This window comes from Equus quagga, chromosome 5 (assembly GCF_021613505.1).
Source record: "Equus quagga isolate Etosha38 chromosome 5, UCLA_HA_Equagga_1.0, whole genome shotgun sequence".
Classification (NCBI taxonomy): domain Eukaryota; kingdom Metazoa; phylum Chordata; class Mammalia; order Perissodactyla; family Equidae; genus Equus; species Equus quagga.
In genome coordinates, this window is record NC_060271.1 from 3,365,959 (window position 1) to 3,393,590 (window position 27,632).

A 27,632-nucleotide genomic window follows, 5' to 3' on the forward strand; every position below is an offset into this window, starting at 1 on the left:
CTTGGCCATGGGGCTGGCCCTGGTGTGCACTCCTTTGATGCAGGCAGTTTAGTGAGCACTTACTGAGCACCTGCTAAGAGCCAGGCTCAGTGCTGGGCTCTGGTGTAGATGGGTAAGTAAGGCAGAGTCCTAATTCTCAGTCAGTCAAATGATTGAGACTCGTGGGTAAACAAACCATTATGATATAGCATCGGTAAGTCTGTTCATTCATTCATTCTTTTGTTTGTTCATGCATTCATGGGTACCTGCTAGGTTCCAGGCAATGTGTCCAAAGCACTACCAAGGATGCAAAAACCAACAAGACAGTGTTGCTCTCAAGGTCTGGGGAGGAAGACAGACAGACAGACAAATGTGTGTCACGGATGTGAAGATGGCCCTTTCATGACCCTCTCTTGCTCTTGCAGGAAGTCCTTCTTCTCTGGCCATGCCTCCTTCTCCATGTACACGATGCTGTATTTGGTGGTGAGTACCTTCCCTCTGATTCTGGTGGAGTCCAGCCCCAGCTCCAATCTCTCTTGTATGTAGAGCCCTCAGAATGGGTAGGGACAGACTTCACTGTGAAATGCTTGCAAAGGGCTTAGCCAAAAAAATTAGCGTCTGTTCTGAGCCCTGCCCACTGCATTAGTAGAAGTTGTTTTACTTTCCAAGCTTTTCCCATTTTTCAAATAAAAATAATATTTACCTTGGCTACTTGATAAGGATTATGTACCCATTTTGAAATTATATAGTGACAAAGCCACTTGTATAACATGTTGTGATAACAGGCACTGTTTTCTGAAAATCCATTAACTCAATTGATCCTTATAAGAACCTTGTGTTATAAGTAACATTATCTCTATTGTGGGAAAGGATTACTAGGTAAGACTCAGAGAATTCAAGTGAACTGCGAAAATTTACATAGATAGCAGAACTATTGCTCAAATCCAAGCCTTCTGATCAAAGTCCTTGCAGTGTTCACCATGCCAGTCCTCCTCCATACTCTACTGATGGAAGGGCTTGAAAAATCATCAGTATCTGACTAGAGTGATTTCGAGGTTTACAAAATACTTTTGCATCCATGAGCACACGTGACCTCATGAAAACATGGTGAGGTACCAAATCCTTATCCCCATTGCTCAGATCCCGGGACCAAAGGCCCAGAGAGGCTCAGCAGCAAGTTGGAGGTCCTTTGAGTGGAGGAGCCGTGGTCTGAATGGCCACGTTGGCCTTGCCATGCTGCGTCTGCTCTGACTTCCTACAGAGGCTGGGACCGGGCAGGTGAAGAGCCGGCTCCCCTCCAGCTGCCACACAGCACAGACAGCGGCTGGTCTGTTTCCCTTTGTCAGTTAAATGTGGTCTCCCTGCCTTTCCTCTCCCTGAATGAGGTCCCTGTGCCAGAGCACTTCCTGCTTTCGGCTGCTTTGATGGAGTTTAGAGCCAGAAGGCACTGAGAGGTCAGACGGAGCTCAGAGGAGCATAAGCTGTTTGGAAAAAGAACATTTTGATTTTGACTTATTTAAAAAAAAAAAACATAATTAGGAATTAGAGAAAACAGTGGAGAGGTTGTTTTGTTTTGTTTTGTTTTGTTTTTTCCCCCAAACCTTTCCAAGTGTGGAGGCCTCTGGGCTTCTGGTTACCTAGGATGTAGAGCTAAAAGGTGGGCCCCGATCTATAAAAACATTGAATGTGGATTTTATTTATTCACGAATAGCACATCCCTCCATTCTTGACTTCTTTGTTGTATTTGTTTTTGCCTTCTCCTGGAAAGGATAGTTTAGCAAAGATATTTAGTTTCCTGTTCCAGTTTTATATTTTGCCCAGGGATGGAAGCAATTTTACAAATGTAATTTCAGTATTTTGTAAAGGTGCTCAGAGGAGTGAGTACATGTTCATTCTTTTCATATTCCTTCATTTTCTTCCAAGAGGAAAATACTAGATAATTTTGAAACCGACACTATGTGCTCTGCTCTCCAGCTGCCCGGGAGGCAGAGGTGCAGCCGGTTGCCGGGGCCTCCTGTGTCCACCCTGGGTTGAGCTCACATATAACATTCAATTCTCTCAATAACCCGCTGAGATGCGTTGTGATTGCCCTGTTTTCACTTTAAAGCAAGCAAACCTGAGCGAAGAAGTTAAGTAATGAAAATTCTACATTCAGTCAGAGGCAGAAGCGGTGTTTGAAGGTGGGTCCTTATGACTCCAGCCTTGGTGTGTGTTCTTCTCTTGTACTGCATGACGAAAACAACAACACACAAGCCTCTTCGGGACCGACTGAAAGAGTGGAAGCTCCTGACCCTACGTGCAGTTTCACCTGAAGGTGACCTGCCTTCCCTCAGATCTGCTTTAATGGGGGAGACACCCCCTCGCCCGCCCCCATCAGCTCCTTACCAGCTCTCCTTAGGCAGGAGGTCTCTGGGGGTGATGGGGGAGGAGTGGATGTGATGGAATATTTATTTGTGTCTCTGAGCAAAGGAAAAATGATAGTGCCTTTATATTCCTGGAAGGAAGGAAAAGGAGGGAGAAAGGAAAGGAGAGAAGGAAAAAGCGAAGAGGCTCCTTGATCCTTCATTTCCTAAGCATCTTATTACACACACTCATCCGTGCACACACACGCCACTCTCTTAGGAACCTTGCACACACGCACATCTTCACCATTCACACTCACAGACACCCATATATACAACATAGAAACACAGGCTCTGCTTATAGCTCTCCGAAGCAAAGGGCCGAAAAGAAGGGAGGACCATGCTTTTTCCAGGGCTCTTTCTTTTGGCAAGGAAGAATGGCACTGAGCTAACATCTGTTGCCAATCTTCCTCTATTTTGTATGTGGGATGCCACCACAGCGTGGCTTGATGAGCGGTGTGTAGGTCTGTGCCTGGGATCCAAACCCACGAACCCCTGGCCACTGAAGTGGAGCACGTGAACTTAACCACTACACCACCAGACCAGCCCCAGGGCTCATTTTTATGTGATATTACACAGCAGTCTCAGCCCTGTGAATGTCCACTTGGCAAAGCTTTCTAAAGCAAGTTTGAAGAACGCATTGCTGCCCGTCAGGGTGGGCAGGAAGTCCTGCAGTTAGTCAGAGAAGCCCTTGGACCCGTGCCCACTCTCTCGTGGCAAGCTTCAGGACGTGCCGGAGTTGGGCAGGCGAGACTCTGGCCTCCCCCGTGCACCGTATGTTTTTGTTAATGCAGCCTGTGAGCCACAGCTTCCCTGGGGCTCTGGGGAGAACTGCATTTGAACTGGCTGGCTGTAGCTTTGAAGCTTTGGGCTTGAGAGTCAGACAGACCTGGATGATTCTGGCCATGCCAATTACTATCTATGGAGCTGTGAGTGGCTTACTTAGCTTTCAAGCCTCAGTGTGCTCATCTATAAAGTGGAGACAATCTTGTCTGTTTTGCAGAGTTATTGCCACTTTCTTCTCTAGATCACACTTTCCTCATGTGTCAAATGAAAGAGTGTGGTTAGATAGTGTCTGTTCCTCCCTCAATCTCCGCGCTTCTGTCTGAAAGAAGTTTGAATGACCCAAAGCGCTGAAAGGGAAGTGGGAAGCCCTTAGGGACAAACTGATGCCACTTTACCGTGGAGTTCAAAGAGAGCAGCTGATCGGAAGCACCAGCCATCCCCGCTCCAGGACCCTAGAGCCGCCATCCCCACTCCAGTACCAGCTGCCATCTAGAGCCTCCTGTGGCTTGAAGGGTACTCCATATTAGGTTTTGATTTGTAAAATGATCGGCTTAGAAAAACCATGCCCCAATATACCAAACTGCTTCCGGGCACAGAAGCCTAAGGATGCGGTTAAGCCTTGTTAAGAGATTAATGTAAATTCTAATGAGAAAAATCCCATAGCATACATAAGCATAAATGGTGCTTCCTACTCCTGAGCCCTGGCCTAAACCCCAGGGACCACATCTGGATTGGCCCTGCACCGCCACGGGCAAGGATTGAGGATGACTTGGCTGTCCAGATAAAATGCTAACACCAGGGCAGGCCCCAAATCATAGAGCATACCTGTGTCTCCTCTGTTGTGCCAGGTATTCTGCCACCTTCTGGGGTTACTGAGATGAATGAGACCCAGGCCTCACCCTCGAGGAACTCAACATTCACTCAATATTCAGCATTCGGCGACTAGGTCCTGAGTGACTGTGTGCCCCGAGCACCGTGCTAGGGGTGGGACTAGAGACCTCACTGAGGGCTTGCTCACAGCCCTGGGGGAATTCAGTTCAGAGGAGCAAGTGGACAGTGAGAACAGTCTGGTGCATTGTGCAGGAGGGGCATGGGGATGTGTAGGGCACCCGGGCTAAGCTGCAGTGCAGGGTGGCAGAAGCCAGGGAGGGCTCCCAGCAGGGTTAGTCAGGTGCATTGAAAACCAAGAAGACCTCTGGGCTCCTCAGCCCCAGCTTCTCCTTTTGCGCTCCAGTCCAGTGTCGCGGCCTTTCCCCACTGCCGTGCCGCTCTCCCAGGAATCTGTGCCTTGCCCCTCACCTTCTGCAGGTCGCTTTGTCAAAAAGCCTTCCCCGGGTACCCTGTTTAAATGACAGCCCCCCTCCTCCAATACTCCCTAACTCCTTTTGCAGCCTCATTTTTTTCCCCCAATTTCTCCCTGACGGACATACTGTATATTCACTTCTTTCTCTCCACCAGATAATTGTAAGCCTCGTGGAGGAGAGGTTTTATCTCCAGATTCACTCCTGTATCTGCCACTTAGTTCAGGGTGCAGTGAATATTCGATGAGGGAATGCGTCTGTGGCACTCCCAGGCTAGTCTGCTTCCTGTTCCCATCTGAGTCTTGCTCATCTCCTCATCGCTGGCTCGATGGGTCACGAGGGGCCCGTGTGGTGTAGGGAAGGCCTTGGCTCGCTCTTGGCTGAACTGTTTACCTATTGACTCTTCCTGTGGTACCCGAGAGAACTGTTTACGTGTCGGAGGGTTTGTCAGGAACCAAGGAAACGGGGCAGTGGCTGTCCTCTGACCGCCATGTTCTGCAGCCTGTGGTTGTTAGTCATTGAGGTTTTGTTCAACATGTTTAGAATCCTGGAGCAGTGGGGTCTGGTGTGCCCACGAGACATACCCACAGCTCCTGGGAGTGTCTCGTGAAACCTCTTGCTGGAGCAAGATTGTTGTTTCCAAGGGGAATAAACCACTGTACCAGATGTTTTTCTTCTGTACCTCATCCATCCATCCGTCCATCTAGCAGTTTCTGAGTACCTTTCCTGTGCCAGACCTTTATGAGCACCCACAGACACCAAAAGACCTCACATTCTGTGTGGAAAGCTCGAGAAGTAAATAGTTGCCAAACAGTTAGGTAAATTCTCTGACCGGGGTGGACTGAAGGGTTGGAGCACAGGGCGGAGGGCTGACCGCTCAGCTGTGATGGGCACTCAGTCGGTTCACGGCTCTCCTTAGCTTGAGGTCAGCTCAGAGATCCTTCTATCCCAACTCTTACAAGAGCCATACACTTGTGTTTCCGTCATGGCTGTTACAGAGTGTGTAGGTCAGACCGAGGAGCTTGAACTTCCAAATAGCCCATGCCAGTTGTCCTTTAGTGCATGACAGCTATGGGGTCCCGTCAAACTGCTGCTTCTCTCCGAAGACAGAAGAGTCCAGCACAAAGACCTAGACTCTGTGTGCAAACGCTGATTCTCTAAGGAAGCAGGTGGTTCTGTGGTTAGAGTATGGACTTAGCAAGAGGCAAATCTTACTCGGTGTAAGTCATGGCTCTGTGTGACCTTGGGCAAAGCCTCTTTGGGCCTTGATCTCTTCATCTGTCAAGTGCGCACGATGGATTGTGACAGCTGCAGGTGATGTGACTTAAAGCGCGTAGCACACTGTCTAGTGCTCAGCAAACTGGTAGTTTCTTTTTCTCCCCCTGATAGTGACAGAAAACAAGGTCTGATTCCCTTCTAAACGAGGAGAAAAGGCAGGGAAACATTCCTCTTTTGTCCTGAAAGTAGCTTTATAACTCCCAGACAGAAATTCCAGTTCTGCACCACGTAGACGAGTCACCAGGCACATGAACCAGAGCCAGGCGTGAGCCATGGAGGAGGTGAGAGAAGGGAGAAAGTCCCTCCCTGTGGGTGTTGGTGATCTGGACAGACTTCCAGGAACAGAGCGGGCAGGGACCTAAGGAAGGATAAAAGCCTCCTTTCACTCTCAGCAGAGCAGTCCCAAGAGCCATGGAAATGAAGTGAGAGGACAGCACAGACCTGTTTCACCAGTATGCAGATCATGTGATGGGGACACAAATGATTTAGCAAGAAGCAGCGTGACTCAGCCTACATCTGACTCTGCTGGTTCAGACAAGAGGAACTGGCTTGAGTTCAGCCAGACTTTCCTCAGGAGGTTTTGTTGGAATTCCACACGACCCCAGTTTTGAAGCTAGGACCAGAAAGGAGAGGAGAGCTCCATTTGTGGAGTGAGTCCTGTGTGCCGGGGACTTTCACAGCCATCACTGTGGGGATGGGGTGGGGGTGGGGCAGCAGATACCTTTCTATTGTAATCATCGTATCTACAATTGGCAGTTTTATTTTAGCAATTGGAAGAAAAATCTGAGTAAAAGAAAGGGATTTTAAGGTTATATTTTTTTTTCCTGAAGGAACTTATTCATATCTGTATCTTTCACAGATTTTTTACCAGAATTTTGGATTTCTTTGAATGAACAAATCTCCTTGTGTTACATGTGAGAAGGAGAAATTTAGAGGAGTAGAGTGACTTGTCCCGGGTCACACAGCTGGTGTGTAGCAGAGAAAAGATTTCAAATCCAGTTGCTCTGATTACAGATCAGACACTTTCTGCAGCGTCACCCTGATGCCTACGAAGTGGGTTCTCTCAGCCCAGTGGTCTTCAGGCAGATGGGGAAGTGAAGATAGATAAGACAGGACCTCAAGGCTGCTGACCACCACGAGCGGTCAGGGTGATTCAGACTTTCTGATTTTGTCCAGCTCTGCTCACTCCTTTCCCAACCACCCTTTTGCAGGGCACCTAGGACTTTACTGAAGCCGCAGCAGGAATCATGATTCTGGGAAAGTCTCTTTGTGTTGGTCCAGGACAGGAACATGGCATTGTTGTGGTCAGGAGGTTTGACCTCCTCCCCTGCATAAGGGGTACCTGCCCCTGTGGAGCCTCCTGACCCACAGGATGTCCCCAGGCTCATGTTTCCAAGGGAGCAGGGCGCTCCAGAAAGTACTCACCGACCTGGTGAGGCCCAAGCCTCTGGCCTGGAGGGGCTCATTCAAACGGAGCTATGAACCAGCAAATCCAATCCATTCAGCAGTTAGATAGTGTGAGATGGAGGGAGTTATCAGAGCCTTTGATCAACCTCAAATCCTGGTGCGGCCAGCTTACTTCACAAATCACAAGTAGCCACCGGGTGGAAGGTCACTGTGCAATCTCTTTCTTTAGTAATTTACTTGTTTTGGTGAAATCAACCACAGTCATTGAGTAAATCTCATTTACCAAGGCAAAAGGTGAGGTAGATTTCTGAAGAGTGACTTTATTGCCCGTCCTAGGCCAGGCAGGGTGCAGTGTGGTCTCATTTGGTCCTGGCAACTATGGGAGGGAGATCCTGTTCTCCCCGTTTCACCGATGGGGAGACTGAGGCTCAGAGAAGTGAAGTAACCACACACTTAGTAAGTGGTGGAGCCAGAACTAGAATCATTGCTGTCTCATCCCCAGATTCACTTTACCGCTGTGCTGTCTCCTGAAGCCCCAGCTGCAGACACCACGATCAATCCCAAGATTGATCCCTGAGATGTTTCTCAGTAAATGTGTTAGTCTCCGGTGGATGGGGGAGCAAGCGTCCGTCTGGTGACGGAAGTCCCTGTCTGACTGCTTCCGGAAGAAATTCTTTTCCTTTGGCCCCTACTCCCTTCTCATTAACAAGCACCCTCTTCCTGAAGATATTCTAATGGCGGGTCTCTTCCTCTCTCCTCAAGTTCCTCTCGTGTATTTATAGTTTTCTTTTCTAAAGCCCCAGTCTTAAGTATCTGAGTCAGTGGAAGGGGAGATGTGTGCCTTGTCCGGTTGGGAAACCCTCCCTTCCTCTGCCTCACCCTGATTCCCAAGACTTCTGCACGGTGGGGCGGGGGAAGAGTTGGAGGATTTTGAATAAACCTTTTCTGAAGACCTGCAGATTTTCCAGTTGAGGGAAATTAGAAAATCTCAGGGCTACTAGGTCCAAATTCAGAGCCGGTTAGAGGGTACAACCGTCGTTGATTGAGCAGCACACGGTGCCAGCGCCAGATCTGCATTATCACCGACGGTCCCACAGCCGGTCCGGTAGTGGTTGTCACACTGATTTTATGTGTGAGAAAAATGAGGTTCCCTGAGGTTTTTCTGAGGAAAACCTGTGATCTTAGTTACCCACGCTGCCCTGTCCAGACTTGAGGACTGGCCGGAGAGGCCAGAGCGTAGTGGACAGAGCACAAATAGACTACTCCTTGTTCCCTGAACTTGCCGTTGGCCTAAGGACTTGGGTTGCAGCCACGCCAGGATTGCCCCCATGCCCACTCCCCAGAGGAAGGATCTTTTGATTCGTGATTGCACAATCCACTGTTGGGTCATTTCAGCAGAAATGAGGGAGTAGCCTTTGGCCCCCAGATTATTTTTTGTGGTACTGGTTGCCTTGCTTGAAACTGTTTGATTTTTCACCATTGCTTACAGTGACGTTCTTGATTGGGACATACTAATTATGTGTTCTGTAAGAATACTGATAAGTATTGTAAGTGATGAAAATAAAGATTTCATATAGAGCATTTCCTAATCTGTTTTTCAGAGACCCGTGGTATTCTACGAAGAACAGTTTGGGAAAGACTGGCCTGCTAAATAAAGGCCAAGGTCCTTGGTTTGACATCCAGTGCCCTTCACAAACTGCCCCTGCTTGCCTCTAGCCCCATTTCGCATCACCCCCCCCCACACACACACACACAAACACACCCACACACACTCACACTTACTCCACACAAACACACAGGTGTTTGCTGGAGTGAGGAGACGGTAGTGAGGGGCGTGTGCTCCAGGCAGAGTGACACCTTCGAAGCCAGCAGTCAGAGCTCCAGAGAACGTCACGTAGTCCCGGGACTTTTTAGGATATCTATGGGAATCTCACTGAATTTATATATCAATTTATGAGTTTATAAGTTGAATGTTCTTAAGAATGAATGTTCTTAAAAATGAAACTTCTAGCTCTCTCTCTATTCCAATTGTCCTTAATGTCCCTTCCTTCATAAGGGTTCTGTGCAGTTCTTCATAAGTTAATTACTGTTTATTTAATCATCTTTGCTATTATGATGGTTTTACCTCTTCTTTTAGATCTTTAACTGGTTACTTTTTATATGTGGGAAACCACTGATTTTTATCATTTGTTTAGCAGCCAACAACATCAACGCATCTTTTTATTATTTTTTCATTTGTTATTCTTAGATTTCCCAATACCACATTCCTATAATTCATAGTGATTATAAAGTTGCCTGCTGTTTTACAGGCCTGGGATTTTGAGATAGTTTTCCCAGTAGTTGAGGATTCAGTGCTAATCACTTCCCACATGAGCAGGAGTGCCTCCGGAATCTTCCACTCTTGGGTCTCCTCAGCACCGGCCGCTGGTGTTCATTTGTCTCAGAAGGGCAGTCAGGCCTTCGCCCCTGCCCAGGCCTATCTTTAGCCGCCGGCCCCTCCCCTGGCTCTCTTCCCCTCTCTCCCGGCCTCTCCAAGTGCTTCGCTTTGATTTGTAGTCGGAAGCTCCCCTGGTCCCATCGCCTCTTCCCCCTCATTTCCAGGTTCCCACAGGAACCTGGGGAGTAGGTTGTGCCCAGAGGTTAGAACGGAAACTGCAGCAAGATAACTCTGAGGGACAATGCCCAGTTGACGTCATTTCAACTTCTTTGCTTCAGCCAGAGGTGGTTTTTTTTTTTCTACCATTTTTCTTCAGGTTACTCCTCTACCCCGCTCAGTCGAGTCTGTCAACCTCATTTGAAAGCTCTCTGGCATTGTCTGGTTGGTTTATGTGTTTCCTTATTTTCTAGTTAAAACCCATAATTCCAAGTAGTGACTTAGACACTCGTCCTTTGATAAGAGTTGCTTTCTTTTGCAGCAGAAGCATCCGCTTGTGACTATCCTGATTGCCTCCCGTTATCATTGTGTATTCTATTTCCTTGGCAATCCTGAGAGGCCAGCAGCGTAGGGATGGCTTAGCCATAATCTCCAGGAAAACGTAGCAATTGTAGAAAAGAAAGCTTTACTAACCCTGGTTACCATTCTCTAATTTGTTTCAGTCAAGAAGAGAAAAGGGACCTAATGTTTATGAAGTGTGTGCTGTGTGCCAGGCAGCGTGCTTCGGCCATTCCCGTGGATGATCTTGCTCAGCTCTCTCTAGCTTATCTCCCTAGAAAAGCTCCATTTTTCTTATTTTTTAGTGTAGCAACTAAGGCTCAAGGTTTAAATAACTGTCTTAAGGTCATGTCTAAGTTGGATATTCTTTTCACAACATGCCACTCAAGGTCTAGATGGCTCCATTTAGCAAAAATGCAATGCATGTCGACCTGGTGTTCTAATGCGGGTGAACAGCGAGTCACACGGTGCCTGTTCATTTTCTCTCTCCCCCAGCTGTACCTGCAGGCCCGCTTCACTTGGCGAGGTGCCCGCCTGCTCCGGCCCCTCCTGCAGTTCACTCTCATCATGATGGCCTTCTACACAGGACTGTCTCGTGTCTCTGACCACAAGCACCATCCCAGCGATGTCCTGGCAGGATTTGCTCAAGGCGCCCTGGTGGCCTGCTGCATAGTAAGTAGCAGCTTGTCCTCGGTATGCAGGCAGAGCCCCAGACTGCTTGCTTGTTAAATGTTTTCAGCTCAGTGACCAAAGCCAGGGAGCTCCCCATCCTCGTGTCTGCTGGGTGTCCGAAGAGTCTCCCACCCCAGGACCCTCCAGGAAAATGAGAACAGTCCCTGCTACTTTTCAGCCTGTGAGTTTTCATCCAGCAGGGTCTGTAAAGCCTCTTCTCCGTAAACACGGAAGGTTTGGGCTCCTAGAATGTTGCAACTGGAGGAGATCTTAGATGTTGTCCAACTCGCTCACTTTATCGATGAGGACATCTAGGGTTCCAGAGGGGAAGAAACTTGCCCAGGTCACATGTCAAGTCACTAGCAGAGTCTGAGTCCTGACTCAGTGCGCGCATGCTGCTTCAGTGGACACTTTCTGTTAGTTGAACTTCCTGGCTTCTTGGAACACTCTCCCCTTCCCACTGTGACCTTTAGGGTGACTTACTCAGACCCTAAACTCGGTATTGGTGCAAGAAGAGGGGATTTGGTGAAAGCTAAGCCCTCCTCCAGCCTGAGGGCCTTGGACATCAAATCACAGAGCTCCCTCGAGAATGGCTGTGGGCTGGGCTGCCTTCCGATTTGCCCCGAATGAATGGTTGCCCTTTCACATACTTCACCCCTGACTCCCAGCGAGGGTGGGCTAAGGCATTCCACCTTTCTGAGTCTCTCTCCCCCCAGAATCTGCTTTTCCTGCCCACTGAAGCCTTCGAGGGGCTTATTCAGCACACATGACTGAGCAGCTCGTCTGGTGCCGTGCCGGCCTGGCCTCTCCCCGGGGGCTCACGGCAGTCCAGCAGGATGCCCAGAGCACAGCACTGGCCTGCAGGTTGTGTTGTTGTTCGTATGATCCCATTCGTTCACAGTAAGAATCATGAACCTCAGAGAGATCTGGAGTGGCCCCTGGTCCTTCCCGCATTTCTAAGCCTGCTGCAGCCCCTGTCCCCCACGGTAGCCTCTCCCATTCTCTGTGACAGCAATCTCAGTGCTCGTGCATCTCTCTTTAGACTGTAGCTTCCTGGGGGCAGGGACCATAGGTATCACGTGTGTTGTTCTCCTGTCTCACCGCGGCCCCTCAGGGATCCTAGCTCGGAGTAAGTAAATGCACGCTTCATCAACAAACAGCTAAGGTCAAGAAGCTGATCTTACCTTTCTTGAGAACACTGGAAGGGACATTCTCTTGAAGGCAGAGGGATGAATAAGGCACAGCCCTCGTTCCCAAGGACATCCCAGTGTAGCTGTTCATACGGCCAGGCCACACACGGGAATTACAGGACAATGTGGGGCTGTGGTGGAGACCCGGGCAGGGCACTTTGGGACCAGGCAAGAGCCTGACTCAGTGCGCCGTGGGCAAGAAGAGAGACGGGGTTGGCACGACCACAGCGGGCACCATGAAGAGAGTAGCATCTGAGCTGCCTGCCAGCCTTGGCACAGGATCCCAGCCCAGGGACTGCTGCGTGATGGCTTTATTCATTAGTTTAGCTTTTTTTTTTTCAGTCAAGGCCAGAAGAGAAAGAAATTGGGGGAACAAGTCATTAATGAGAGCAGCTGTCACTGCCCACCTTGTTTCTGATGCCTGGTCCTTTACGTGCAGGGGCAGCGGGGGAGGGGTGTTTGCACTAAAGCGTAGCCCTTTGCTGACTGTGTCCTTCTGGGCTTTGCTCTCTGCAGGAGGATGGCCCATGGGCGTGCTGTTGTGTTTCCTTCTCCGCACCACTGGCCTCATTAGAGTCTCCTCCATCCCCAGTTAAAAAAAAAATTAAAGAGGCTGGCCTGGTGGCATAGTGGTTAAGTTCCTGTGCTCCACTTCAGCAGCCCGGGGTTTGCAAGTTCGGATCCCAGGCATGGACCTACACACCACTCATCAACTCACACTGTGGCAGCATCCCATATACAAAACAGAGGAAGATTGGCACGGATGTTAGCTCAGCGACAATTTCCTCAAGCAAAAAGAGGGAGATTAGCAACAGATGTTAGCTCAGGGCCAACCTTCCTCACCAAAAATAATAATAATAATAATAATAATAATAATAATAATAAAAAATGGAGGGATCCTTCATAGCCTTCCTCTTTTATAGCCTAGTGCACTGGCCATGTGCAATTAGACAAAGTGTCCGGGAGGACCAGGGTTTCTGTTTAAGGGGGGAAATGAGGGGTCAGACTTTTATTTTGTTTGGCTCTGGCTGACTGTAGCACAGGAGAGGAATTTGGTCCTGGCATTTGTAAAGCACCTACTCTGTGCTGTCACTGGTCTAGACCCTTTACCCATTGGCTCCTTTTAGGCACATGAAGCCATTTTACAGAGGAGGTAACTGAGGCTCAGAGACGACTCAAGTCATCTAAGGTCAGAGCTAGTTGACAGCTGCTCCTAGGACGCTCACTGACTCCAAAGCTTTGCCGTCTGCACTTGGCAAGGGGGATGATGGATGGTCACTGGTGCTGCAGGCCAGCCAGAGTTGACCCCGGGCGGTGTGACGTGGAGCCAGTGCTGTAGGACCCAGGCTGCTTTTAGGGGCCTCGCCTCCTGCTCCTGTCCACATGCCCTCACCTCCAGGCACACCAGCTTCTCAGTACTTTACAGTACCCTGAGCTCTTGTCTTAGATAGCTGTCCATCTTCATGGAATGCAGTCCCAGTGTCACCCCATCTGTGATGAGACCTTCTGTGTTAGTTTCCCATGTTGCTGCTGTAACAAATTACGACAAACTTTAGTGGCTTAAAACAACACAAATTTATGTTCTTACAGTTCTTGAGTTTAGAATTCCAAAATGGGTCTCACTGGGCTAAAATGAAGGGATTGGCAGAGCTGCCTTCCTTCCAAAAGCTCTAGGGAGAATCCATTTCCTTGACTTTCCTAGTTTCTAGAATCTGTCCTCATTCCTTGGCTAGTGGTCCCTTCCTCCATCTACAAAACCAGCAAGAGAGCATCTTCAAATCTGTCTTCTTTCACTTTCTCTGGCCTCTGCTTCCATTGTCACATCTGCTTCTGTGACTCTGACCCTCCTGCCTCCCTCTTACAAGGACCCTTGTGATTACACTGGGCCCACCTAGATAATCCAGGGTCATCTCCCCATCTCTCAATCTCTAACTTAATCGTGTGTGCAAAGTCCATTTCGCCATGTAAGGTACATATCTGCAGGTTGTGGGGATTAAGACGTGGACATCTTTAGGGGGCCATTGTTTGGTCTATGCCACCTTCCCTTCTGTCTTCTCTGAAGTCGGAATTGTCTGACTCTTCTAGCGCTCCGGGGCCCTTTGCATGCTCTTCCTGCTGTGGCATTCGGCCTGGTTTGATCATAAGTGTCTGCTCCTACGTCTGTCTCCCCAGCTAGACTGTGGATGCCTTAATAGCAGGATCCACGGCTCCATCTCCTCGTTGTTCTTCCTCAGTGCCTGGTATAGTGGCTGACACACCATAGGTACTTGATAAGCATTAAAGAATGAGTAAGGAATTAGCTTGTGACCTTGGGCAAGACGCTTCCCCTCCGAGCCTCATTTCCTCATCTGTGACTCGATCTTGGAGGCCCCGTGACCTTCTCCCACAGACATGCTAATGGTGTGGCTGACTTTGTAGGAACTGAGCTGGACTTGCTTCTCAGATGGAACCGTCTCCCTGCGATGCCCTTGAAGGTGACCTTTATTTGGGGGTCATGACATGTCTTTCAGTCCCCGTGGGGGTAGGGCGTCACCTTGGAATGTTGGTTCAGTCGCTGCAGAGCCGTGGGCAGAAGGCTGCAGCAGCCCGGCCGCCCAGCAATGATACCTGTGTCTGTGAGAGTCAGTCCTGTCACAGCAAGCAGACGTGTCTAGATGAAAATCACGTGGCAAACAGTAACAGGTTCTGTTTCCTCCCCAGCTGTTCTCTATTGAGCCCCTTCCAGAGAGGGAAGACAGTGGCACCCAACACAGACAGAAAACCTACCTGTGTCATGGACTGAACATGGGGACACAGGCACATAGGGTCAGGCAGAGCCGCATACTGATGCACACCTTCACACAGGTACATAAGACAAAGGTAGAGAACCAGTGCCCAGAGAGACCCAGAGGCACAGAGACAGACCCAGTCATACTCAGGCACATGACATCTGTCCTCTCTCTGCAGCACTCTGAACCACAGACACACACAGGCCGGTGCCAACACAGGCACATACTGACCCTCACAGTCCCCATGTTGTGCCTGCAGACAGACACACACACACACACAGAGTCACCCCACCAAGATGTGAACTTCACAGCTGGCCTCATCAGACGCACCCCCTGCAGTAACCCAGGGACTCCCATGAAGCAACAGACACCAGTTCATTTCCTGTCTAGTGACAACTTGGCTATCTGGTCACCTCCTCCCTGACCCTCTAACAGATGGCAAATTGTGGGGCCCTGGGAGGGGTCAGGGCAGGGCTGGGCCGCCATTACTGTGGGTTCAGCAGAGGAAGCAGCTGCTCATGGATTTCATAAACACACAGCAGAGTCTTTCCTGGTTTTCCTCTTCCCGGGGGTGTGGCTCAGCTAGCAGTAGCTCTTTTGTGTGCTGCTGTCTTCCTCCAGGATGTAGGGAAGGCTGAGGATATTCTTTGTCTCTGCCCCCGTGAGGCGACCTTGGGAGAAGAGACAAGCAAGAATCCGAATGTGAAAGAGAGTTCAGTGATGACAACTTCCTCAAGAGAAAGTGGGGTGCAGAGAGAAGGCCACACGTCCAAGGACACACAGTGGTGGAATAGGAACCAGATCCCCAGTCTCTTGATTCTGTCTCAAAAGACTAAAATAGTAACTCAAAACCTTGGTCTATGCCGTGAATTTTTGAAATCTCCTCCTTCTCTAAGAGAGAGATTAGCATCTGTTCCCATTGGATTTATTCCCCTGTGGCCTGGATGAAATGGCATGGATGGGAATGGACGAAATGACCTCCCAAATTTCTTCTGGCCCTAACAAAGCTTAGCTCTTTGCCCAGTAGGCCCCGGGGCTGACCTTGCTGCCCCAGGTCCCCACTCTCAGGTGGGCAGGGGCTCCAGGAACATGGGGATGGGAGAGAGAAGGAAGCAAAGGCAGAGATAAACTTTGGCCCCCAGTAGATGACGACGGTATCTCTGTAGTACCCCACCGTTTCCAGAGTCCTTCCAAAATCTCCTTTCCCTGTCCCCTGCTGAGACAGACGGGTGCACGATGGGGCAGAGGCTCAGATGGAGGATTCAAGGGCGCATCGTGCTTGGTGCATGCAACACATTGTGTATTATGTGTTAAGTACTATGCTTTGTTTTAAAGATTCAGAGGTAAAAAGAGTTGATCCTTAAAGAGCCTAGAGTGCATTAGCTTTCCAAGTCTTGACCCGATCCATAGTAAGAACTACATTTTACATCCTAACCCAATAGAGGCACCCACACGTAACTGAAAGCTTCACAAAATAAGACTTACCCTTACTGTGTGTGAAACATTCTAATCTTTTTTATTTAACTTCTGAAAATGCTGGTAGTGACCACCCCATAAATTGATTTTGTTAACTTACTAATGCCTTGTGACGTGCAGTTTGAAAATTACGTGTAGTGGGGACAGACGTGAAAACAAGTAAGTGTGATAGAAGAGCTCAGCTGCTGGGATGGGGTCTGCTCCTGGACACTGTGCGGGCACAAGAGGGGATAGTTAATTCTTCTTGAGCATGTTGGAAGGCTAGAAAGAATTTCTAGAGGTGATTCTTGAAAGGTGAATGGCTATTTTCTAGAGATACAAAGGATAAGAAGGGCATTTCATGCAGAAGGAATAACACGAAGACTTGGAGACGGATGAGAACATGGTGGGTCTTCTGACCCTGGGAATTCAAAACGGGAGAACTTGTGGGATAACGGGGTTGTGGGGGCGGGGTGGGGGGAAGCTCAATAAATAGTAGCTCCCTTCTTTTTGGCTTCTAAATATAGGATTTCAGGGAGTGGGGGCCCCTGCCTTTGTCCAGTCTCTGTCATCCTTGGGTACCATGTTCCTGAACTTCGGCTTCTGTTGGATCCCTCTGGATCCTCCTTACCAGAAACCCTCCTCGGTGATAGCCTGGAGGTGCCTTCCTGTAAGGCTCCTTGGCAGGGCCCAGATGCCTGCTCTCCTTCAGAATTGCCCACAACTTTCTCTCCTCTGCTGTTCCAACCCCTCCTTTTTGTGGGACTAACTTCCTTCACGTCCATCAGTAGCAGTGATGATCATAAACGATGGTAACTGAGGTAGGATTTGAGTGTCCCTTTATAGGTACAAAGTATTTTCACAAAAAATCTTCCATTTAAGCCTATAGTAACTATGGGAAGATGTGTTTTTCAGTAACCTTCACAAATACAGGGCAGGTCCATCATCTGAAACCATAAACCTCTTCATTTTGTATAAGTTCAAGCCTAGACAAGAGTGTGGCTTAGCCCCCATCACTCAGCAGTAGCAATTTGGGACTGGATCGTGCTGCCTGACTCCTAGCACAACACTTTATCTGCTCCATCATGTTCCCTCTCAGGTTCACCAGGAACTCACTCAGTACAGACGCTGGCAAATTCCCAGTGCCAAAAGCCACTGAAAACCCTTTACTGAGGTCAAAAAGTAATGTTTGCAATCGCCTAATTCCCATTTAGTCAGAAGACAGAGCTGTCAAGGTGCCTTTTCTTTAGATGATACTTTCTGTCCTTGGGGCATGAGGCTGAGCCAGGTCCTAAGGCTTTCTCCTCCAAAGCAAATGACTCCTTCATCTGTGAGATTCTTCAGTGAGGTAGAGCAGGAAGTCAAAAGGAACCCCAAGGCCAAGGCACGGGGGTGTATGCAGAAAGGGCAGCACCGTGGTCTCTGTCCTCACGGTGGTGGGGGGCTAGATTGAGGGCTGCCACTGCTGGGCTCCGAGCACAGTTCATTCCTCTGAGTAAGTAGCCCACAGTCCAAAGGGGAAACACAACACAGCATTTAAAGCATTGTGCACTAAAGCATGTGTGGCCTAGTGCTAAGGCGATCATCGAAAGTTCAGAATGGGTACCAAGGGGGGAAGGTGAGGGAGGTCAAGGAAGGTATCACGATGCCCAGTGTCCAGATGCAGGAACTGCTGTCAAAGAGATTTCAAGCTAAGATACAGCCATTAAACGGCCGAGTTAGGCTTTGAGCCCATCTGTTCATCCCCATAGACTATCCATTAATGGTTCTCCTAACGTTCATCTGCATAACAAATGGCAGTAGCGTTTGTTAAAATGCAGATGTCAGGCCACCCTTCCAGTAGGCCTCAAGTGGGCCCAGGAAGCTGCTTTTTTGAGAGGCGCCCAGCTGATTCTGAAATAGATGTTCTGAGGACTACACTTTGAGAAATACTGGAATAGACAACTCTCAGTTTTCTTTTTGTTCTAAGATTCCAAAATTCTTCAGCTTTTATACCTGTGTACTCTGTGTTGGCATCTAAGTTCAACGGGGTCTTACAAAAATCCTGATGTATAAGGATGTGATTCCTATCTTCCACACTCTTAGGAGTTGAAATACTCAGGGACTCCAGAAACATTAAAAGGACAATTTTGTTGTCATAATCTGCCCTTAACAAAATGACCTTCAGAAGTTGCTGACTCGAGCAATCACAGCAAGGAGAGTGGAAACTTGGCTTCCGACCAGACTGCTTGTTTCTGACCAGCTTGGTTCTTGGGGAGCTCCAGCCAGGCAGAACCCCAGCAGGGCTGGGCTTGTATGTTCTGCGGGGCTGGCGTCTCTGGAGCGGGTGAATCTGGCATTAAGACATCAGAAGCAGCTTCCCCTTTTTTTTTTTTTTTGAGGAAGATTAGCCCTGAGCTAACATCTGCTGCCAATCCTCCTCTTTTTGCTGAGGAAGACTGGCCCTGAGCTAACATCCATGCCCATCTTCCTCTACTTTATATGTGGGATGCCTCCCATGGCATGGCTTGCCAAGCAGTGCCATGTCCACACCCGGAATCCAAACTGGCGAATCCTGGGCCTCCGAAGTGGAACACGCGCACTTAACCGCTGCGCGACCAGGCCGGCCCCAGAAACATCTTCCTTTTTGATTGTGCTGACCCATTCCCCAAAATAGCCCCAGAAATTATCGGCCTTTAGGGCCAGTCTTATCTGTCCTGTAGAAAACTCCCATCCACGTATGATCTTCCTGTCCAGCTTGACACTCTACAGGCTTTCACATTCATTCATTTTCTCAATCGTTTCTACTTTTCCCCCCTCTCCTTTTCCTTTTTTCTTGTTCCGTCTCTTCTTTCTTCTCTTTCCACACAAGGGGCGGGGAAAGAGGAATGACTTTGTGTAGGTAGGCACTGAACAAACGAGCCATGATGATGGCTCCCGCGTATCAACTGTGCCATGCTGGTGCCTTTCGTTACATCCTATAATCCTTTGAGTAACCCTCTGAGGTAGGTATTGTGTCCTCATTTAGGTATTTTTCTGGAAATGGTAGAACTGGGATTTGAAGACAAGTCTGTCCTACTCCAAAGAGCCAAGCTTGGTACCAGTGCTGCGTGTGTTGGATGGGGGTGGGAGACGGTGACACAGTGATGCTAGTTGTCATCGGTAAGGAGACTCCCTGTACATTCCTGATCTCCTTGTCACAGCGAATGGGATGCCTCTGGCTTGGAGCTGCCTTGTTGCCGCGTGTGGTCTTGCTCCTGATGGAAGGGCTGCATTGTCTTGAGTATTTGGGTAAATCAGGTCACCTTACTTCCTCAGGTCACAGAAGAGCCTGCCATTCTGACTCAGGAGGGGGTCAGAACCACTTCCTCAAGACAGTATCAGAAAGAGCCAAAATCTTAGAAGGCAGAGGAAAGCAGAGCTATAATTTTTTCTCTAGCATAGTTACCCAGACTTTAAGAATTCTGATGGGAACAAGGGTGAAAGTTTCTAGAGTTGAAAAGAGAACTAGAAGGAGAAGCATTCCTTCCCCCCGCACACATACACGCCGCCTCTGTCAGCTGCAGTTCTGTCCTCAACATTTCAAAGTCCGTCTCTTCTTTTTTGTGTTCACGGCATGGCTGTAGTGCAGGACTCATCCTTTCTTAGATTCCGCAACTGTATCCTGACTGGTACCCCTGCCTTCAGGCTCTCTGCACCCTTTCTAACTCCTTGTCCATCTTAGATAGCATCCTGATCTTAATGCGAGTCTTTCCATCGTGCTGCTTCCCTGCCTCCACCTTGACAACGGCGCCCAGGGCCAAGAGGAAAAGGTCCGAATTCCTTACCGTGTCATAGGAGGCTTCTCAAGATCCAGCTCTCTCCTCTCAGCCCCATGCCCACTTGGCCTTCGCCATACTGAGGCCCCTGCAGCTCCTGAACGTGCTGTCCATCTGCCTCCCGTGCCTTTGCCTGGAGCAGCACTCCTGGCATGCACCGCCTGGCTAACTCCTATTCATCCTTCAAAGCCACGCTCAAAGACACCTCCACTGGGGAAGCCTTCTAAGGCTTTCTCCCTTCCCCTTCAGTCTGGGTTAGATGCTGCATTCTCCGTGCTTCCCTTTATCATAATCCTTAAAACACTGTATTGTATTGTCTATTTGCCTGAATCTCTCCTTCATTGGCCTCAGCTCTTGACGGGCGAAGGACTCTGTCTTATGTATATTTATCTTTGTAATCTCAGGGCTTGGTACAGAGCAGCTGTTAAGTAAGTTTTTAGTGATTGCATTTTTCAATAAAAGCAATTTATAAAATGCAAAGAATTGGAGAAATGGAATTGAAAGCAAACGCTCAGGGCCGTGTAACTTTGAACTCTTCTTGGTGCTTAGGGTATAAATTTCTTGCTTGTGGAGCCTGTATTTGTTGTCCAGTGTGTTCTTTCACGTAGCAGAGAAGAGCTGGGAGGGGGACTGTGGGCTGGCAGTGGGTTTGTTCCACAGACCTAAGATAGCTACCTCATTTGTATAGACTCTGCCCAGCCTGGGCCTCTGGGTTTTCTTTCTGGGTGGAGAGCATCTTCTGCAGGACATGGCACTGCTCCAAGCCAAAAGTTTGCACTTTTATTGGTCCTTGTTGTGTTCTGCTGTTCAAGCATTAGGAAGACTGAGCCCTGTTTGAGTCTTGACAGGATCGTGTTTCATGATCCCAAAAAAGTGTTTGTGTAACCTCAGGCCATGCTGAAAGCGAAATGCAGCTTAAAGGGGGATTCTGCTGGACCCCACTCAACTTGTCATCTGGCCACGTGGCCGTTTGCATGTGGTGTGTGAGTGTGTGGTTCCCCTGAAGCCCGTAGGAGTTGCACGTGCCGATAAGATCCAAGGCCAGAGTGCTTGCTCCCAGTAGAGGGGAGTTGAGAAATGCAACAGCAAACATTTATTGAGCCCTTGGTGTGTGCAAGGCTCAATGCTAAAAGCCGTGGGTGATATAGGATGTTCAGGACAGGGCCGTATCCTCAAGAAGCCGCCCATCTGGAAGAAAGGCTGATGAGCAGAGTTTTGGAGACGTGAGAGAGCATGGCTCACTCCAGGCCCCTTCACTACTTTGGTGCCCAGGACATTAGAGAAAGGAATGCCTTTTGTTGAACTGCATACGTGCACAGGTTTAGGTCTTCTCAAGTATATTGTTGACTTTAACCTTCATATCATTCCTGCCTTGGAGTTACAGAAACCCTAATATGTATTAAATATGAGCTCAGAAAATTAAATTGGGAAATAAGCCAGTAGATTGAAAGGAGGGATGTTTGTTTAGGGCTGGGGGTCTGTCCTGTGCTCTCTTTGCGCTCAGCACATGGGATGGAAGCTGAGGGAAAGCTCTCTAAGAATTGAGAGTAGCAGCAGCCCTCGTTTGGGGCAGCTGGCTGCTCGGCTGGAGAAGTGGAGTTGAGAGCCAGCGCTGGAGGGGTTTTTTGAAACCTCTTCCTCGGGGACAAAGTGAAGGAAGAAGGGAAGGTAATTTCCAGGTAGAGATGAGGACATTGGCTCTGCACCTATCAGAGAAGAGTTGAAAAGTTTAATGATCTCCACATTTAACTTGAATCACGTTCGTTGGTATTTCCTTATACTGGGGGTACTTGAAAACCCCGTCCCGACCTCTCGTAAAGGGTTGCCAAGTGCCGGAGCCTAGAACCTCCTGGGAGAGCTGGGGACAGACCTTTTCCTCCCTAGTTCTCAAGTTTGGCCTTGGCTAGGAGACAAACTCTCTGTGCACCAGGTCTCACTGCTCATTCCTCCTTCAAAAAGAAAGTGACGAAAGGCTTAATTGTTTCCTTTGCAAAATGGTACGTTCAATAGCACTCACACTATAACTGTATTAAAATGTTACATTTCTTGGCTAGTATTTTACTTTCTTGTAATAGCATAGAAATAGCCTAGCCTTCTTTTCTTATCTTTTTACAAAAAAAAAATAATTAAATGTTTGAATAGGTAATAAATGTAATGGATACAAAATTCAAAAGGTATGAAGCGTTTTATGGTGATGAGTAAGTCTGTTTCTCTTCTCTCTTGTAGCCACCCAGGTCTCCTGGGGTAACCGGCATTACCAGTTTGTTGCCGTGATTTTTGTGGCATTTTGTTGATTGCCGTTTTACTACAAAAGGGACATTGTGGCCATTGGTTCAACAAATGATCCAAGTCCCTGTGATGGCCAGGCCCTGGCTGCTGGAGCCTTGGTGTCGGTGCGGTCTTATCAAGAACTTCGTTTTCTTGCTTACAGTGTGTCCAGAATGAGGAACAGGGCCATCATGAGTAGTGAGGGCATCACCATCATCATCTGAGTACAGAGACTTCAGTCCAGAAAGCCTTTAGACAGAGGAACTTTTAAACACTTTTTAAACACTTTTAAAGTGTTTTATTCCCCATTTCGAAACCCAGCCATGTGTTTCCTATTAAATTACATGACTGATAGGTGCCGTTTATGGTTACTTAATAGGAACTCCTGTTGCTAAATGGCTCAAATGGATATCTGTGTATTTATTTTGCCGTCTACTGCAAAGCATAAATTTTTCTTGCTCCAGTAACTCATTAAGTTCTTGAATCTTTCATCATAAGCTAATTGAGACTACGCCTGAGCCATCCTTACACCCTTGCAAGTGGCTGTTCGGTAAATGTTTCTCAATGACTCTAAGAAGGGCTCAGTGAGGTCACATGCTCAGGAGGAAGGACGCTGGAAATGAGCGATAGGAGAGTTTCATTGACCTTTCCTCCGGGTTAGCTGCTGACTCCCTCAGCAACGAGACCCTGGCTTCTTAACCCCCATCAAATTGTTGATATCACCGGGCTTTCAGGAAAAAGTGGTCACAACTGCTTCCTTGCTCCAGCTCCTGCTGATAGGAATTCGTATTGGCTGATCTCTTTGGTTACGCCCTAGATTCCTTTGTGAGGAAAGGGAAAGTCTGGTGGACTAATGACTGTGACTAATTATGACTTGCTTCCTTTGTTTCGGAACTTATCTTTCATTGCTGTTCGTTTGCCTTGAGAAATAAGGAGGTGGGGGTTGCAGATCTAGAGCACTGGATTGAAAGTCCACAGAATTGAGTTCTGTTGCTACCACAGCTGAGCGACCCGGGGCATGTTGCTTCTCTGGGCCTCAGTTTCCCCATCTGTACAATGGAAGTTGAATTATATGACCTCTATTGTCCTTCCCTATTCAGAGATCTATGGTTTGGGGACCTCTTTTCCTAACGTCCATGCTCCCATGCCCTTCCCCTTGATTTTGCCTGCGCCAGACCCCAGATGTCAGTTATTGATTCAGATCTCTGATTTGTGCTTCTAGGTTTTCTTCGTGTCCGACCTCTTCAAGACCAAGACGACACTCTCCCTGCCTGCCCCTGCTATCAGGAAGGAAATCCTTTCACCTGTGGACATTATTGACAGAAACAATCACCACAACATGGTGTAGATCCACGTGCCTCCTGAGCTGTTTTTGTAAAATGACTGCTGACAGCAAGTCCTTGCTGCTCTCCAATCTCATCAGACAGTAGAATGTAGGGGAAAACTTTTTGCCCGACTGATCTAAAAAAGGAAAAAAAAAAGTCTTACTCTGTGGCCTTCCAAAACAGGTAGCGTTCACCTATCAGGAAACAACAGCAGCCTAACACCAAGTGCCGGAATCCTGGATGTGCAGTTAATTTAAAATGTTCATGTTCTAGTGAACACGGCTTGTTCTGGAACAAACACTAAAACGATTTCAGTAGGGTCTGCCGGTCACTTTTGTGACCTGGGAATCCCAGGCCTGTAAGAGAAACTCAAATTCACATTTTAGCACACGATGCCAGAAATAGCACTGAATCAAGGAAATAGCCGTCGAGGGGCTCCCCTCTTGTGTCTCTCTGTCCACACCACTCCAGTTTCCACTGTAACTTTGGTTCAGGAAGTTTCTTGGGTTTTTTTCTTTGTACATGGAAGCACAGAGCTCAGTCAAGTGATTAGATCCTTGAATCCAAATGCCCCATCCTAAGGCCTTATCACTCACTTCCCTGGCCCATAGGCCCGCAGCCACGATCCCTCACTTTGGTGACTAGGAGACTCTGTGGATAAGTCAATTTCACAAATAGCACAATTTCAGAAGAGATGGAGGGTACAGGCCCTCATTTGTCTTCTTTTGACGCATCATCCTGTGATGTTGAAACGTCAGTTGCAGGATGCTGATGCTGTGCACATCAATCACCGGGCACTCGCACGCTCTTGGTAATGGTTAGCTTCCGTTACTGCTTTCTCTCTTGAGATCCTTGCTGTGTGCTCACCGGGATTTCTTGTGAGGGTCTGGAGACGAGCAAAGGCCTGATCTGCTACTGGCTGAGGGACAGCAGCCTTCGTGCAAGAGATGGGGGAGTGAAAGGGGCAAGAATGAAAATTGAGCCAAGCTGTTGGCTACAAAAGTCAGAATGAGCCAGAGTAGCAGACAGTCTCACGCCTGAGAGGCTGCCCTTCTAGATAACGGAGCTGGCGAGGGTCTCTGTGGGAGTCACTCTTGCTAAGCTGTGTGAAGCACTATTGTCTTGGGGTTGATCTCTAGGGCAGTTCTTGGTAGGTTCTGCTGGGCAGAACACGTGGGTCACATCTCCGTGAAGAGCGTTCCTCATCCTCTGTGCGTAAGTGTCCTTCCAAGCAAGGTCTCACTCTAGGCAGTAGACAGGGACTCCTTCTACTGAACCTTTGAGGAAAGGAGGAAGAAATGCTTTCAGATCTTGGATGCAAACCCTTCAAAGGGCTAAATGTAACCACATGGGTCAACCACATGCACATCCTTACTACAGAAGCCGTCCTGTCATTTCAACTTATAGCAAGCTATGATTTTTATATATAAATATTATATAAATAATGTATAAAACATTAAAAGTTAACTATGTAAAATATTATTTCTGAAACAATTTTAGCTATATCCACTATGATTATAAACTGTGTCTCGACCTGTGTTATTTACATTAGCTGCTTAAAAAAGCATCGAGTTAATTTTTTTTAATATCGACTAAAATATCGTAGTTCTGTGGTAGACATTGTTTTACAATGAAAGAAATAACTGCAACTAGAGAAAAGTATATAAAAACATTAAATCGTCAGTATTTTTGTAAGGTTCCATTTTGTAAAGATAATAATATTCAAAGACTTTTGTAGAATACAAAGTGAAAACTTGTATCTGCGAAACTATACTTGTATTAAATGTGCTTTTTAAATAAAAGCTCATAACACAACTAATTAAGGAATCAGAAGCCTGGACTACTTGACGGATGTTTGTCTCGGGAATGGAGTTAGGACGAGGAGGATGGCAGGCTGTGCTCCGAATGGGCTGGCCTCCCCTCAGGGCGCCAGCTCCTGATTCTTTCAGTGGGAAATGTGGTGGCTGGTGGATAGATAGATGTCTGCGCTGCTGTTTCATGTCTGAAAGTCTGTTTGCAGAGTGAGGCTCTGGGCCTGCTCTCATCTCAGGCTCATCTAAAGGACTTTTGTATTCTAAGGGGGTTTTCATCAGGGAGGGAGGAGCTGCGGGTCCCCCAGAGGCAGATAAGGAGCAGTGCTGGAGATAAGGTGAGCTTGGGGCCTTCACCCAGGAAGGCCTGTCGAAGGAAGGGGGTGCCCCGGGGGTGCGTGCTGAGAACGGCCTTTGACCCCTGCTTTCCTTCTCTTTGTTCCCTCCACCTGGATGAAGAAGGGAAGCTGGGAGTTCACGTTTGTTGAGCCACTTGTATGCCTGGCACTTCTGCCTGTTTGTCACTTTTGATCCTTACAGCAGTTCTTATTTTGAGAAATAAGAACTTCTAATGAATGCAAAGATGAAATGACTTGTCTAAGATCCTAGAAGAGAAAATCGCAGGCCAGGACTTGTGTTCACTTCCTATTGCTGCTGAAACATTACCACAAACTTGGTGGGTTAAAGCAACACAAATCGATTATCTTAGAGTTCGAGAGGCTCTAGGGGAGAAGCTATTTCCGGGCCTCTTCCAGCTTCTAGATGCCGTCTGCATTCCTTGGTTTCTGGCCCTCCGCCTCCATCTTCAAAGCCAGCAGCATTGGGCCCATTCCTTCTTACTCTGCCACCTCTCTGCTTCTCCTCTTCTGCCACGCCTTCCACACTTGGGGCTCTTGTATTATTCTGGGCCCACTCAGAGAGTCCAGGATAACCTACCTACATAAAGGTCAGCTGATTAGCAACCTTAACTGCATCTGCTTCCTTAATTCTCTTGCTGCATAACATATTCATAGGTGCCAGGCAGGGATTAGGACATGCGCATGTTTAAGAGGGCCACTATCCTGCCTACCACGATCCACCCTCTGGCCGCCAAAGATTCACAGCTGTCCCACATGCACAATATATTCACCCTATCCCAACATCCCCCCAGATCTCAACACATGGCAGCATCAACTCAAAATCCAAAATCCCATCTAAATTTTATCAACTCAAAAGTCCCAAATCTCATCATCTAAACTGCATCCTCTGAATCAGGTAAGGATGAGGTTCTGGGTTTAATTCATCCTCTGGCACAATTGCTCTCCATCTGTGAGCCCTTTGCCATCTGTGAAACTCGAGAAACAAGTTATCTGTTAGCAAAAATCAGTGATGGGGTAGGCATAGAATAATAGTTATAGACATTCTTGTTCAAAAGAGAAAATGGAAGGAAAAAAGGAGTCATCAGTCCCAAGCAATGTCAAAATCCAGCCAAGCAAACTCCATTTGGTCTCTGGGCCTGGGAATAAACTCACATGGCTTGTGGCTTCCTTTCCTGCCAAGGTCAGCCTGCTCTTCACAGCTGGATAAGGCGAGCCCCTACTTGGGCGCCTGTGCTAGCTCAGCTCTTTCTCAGCATTTTCCATAAGTGGAAATGTAACTTTGGGCCCCAGGATGCAGCTAAGGTGATCCTTAAGGCCCGAGTCTAAATCTTCCCGTCAAATCTGGTGGAACAAAGGTCCAGAGAAACAAAATAACTTGCTGGGGAGAGGAGGGGAACACACAGCCAGGAGGCACTGGTGAGACCCAACACTACCAGTCCTCTCGCCTGCATTATACCTTACCAGTAGCACTTAGGCTAGACCAGTCTCAGGAAGAAGGAGCCCTTTCCATGAGGACGTGAGGGAGCTGGAGCTGGTCCACAGGACGGCAGCTCGGGTCTCAGATCCAAACCGTCTCAGCTATCTATTTGTTGACTGATCTGAATTACCTACTATGTCCCAGGCTCTGGTAAACACACAAGGTAGGACAGTGGGTAAAAGGGACAGGACCTCCACTTCAGGACCTTAGAGGCTAGAGGAGAATGCAAAAAATCACGTGCTCACACAATTGTATAGTTAAGAACTAAGATGAATGTTATAAAGGAAGAGCAAGGAAGCGAGGGGAGATTTCTACAGGAGGACCTGTCCTGTCGGGGGGTTTCCCTGAGACCTTCTAGGGCCAACGCCTGACTACACCACTCCTGCACCAACAGAATGAATGGGAAGAGCCATAAAAGGGTCAGT

General features: G+C 48.1%; 1 protein-coding gene across 2 annotated transcripts in view; it reads left to right on the top strand.

Moving 5' to 3' along the window:
• Positions 1-25,379, top strand: part of PLPP3 (phospholipid phosphatase 3) — a 69,437-nt gene extending 44,058 nt beyond the window's left edge. For both annotated transcript variants that reach the window (XM_046660194.1, XM_046660195.1), the window contains exons 4-6: positions 405-462; positions 10,581-10,757; positions 23,458-25,379. In XM_046660194.1, coding sequence (XP_046516150.1) covers positions 405-462; positions 10,581-10,757; positions 23,458-23,583 — 361 coding nt within the window. In that variant the 3' untranslated portion in view covers positions 23,584-25,379. The remainder of the gene's footprint in view (positions 1-404; positions 463-10,580; positions 10,758-23,457) is intronic.
• Positions 25,380-27,632: the final 2,253 nt, after the last annotated feature.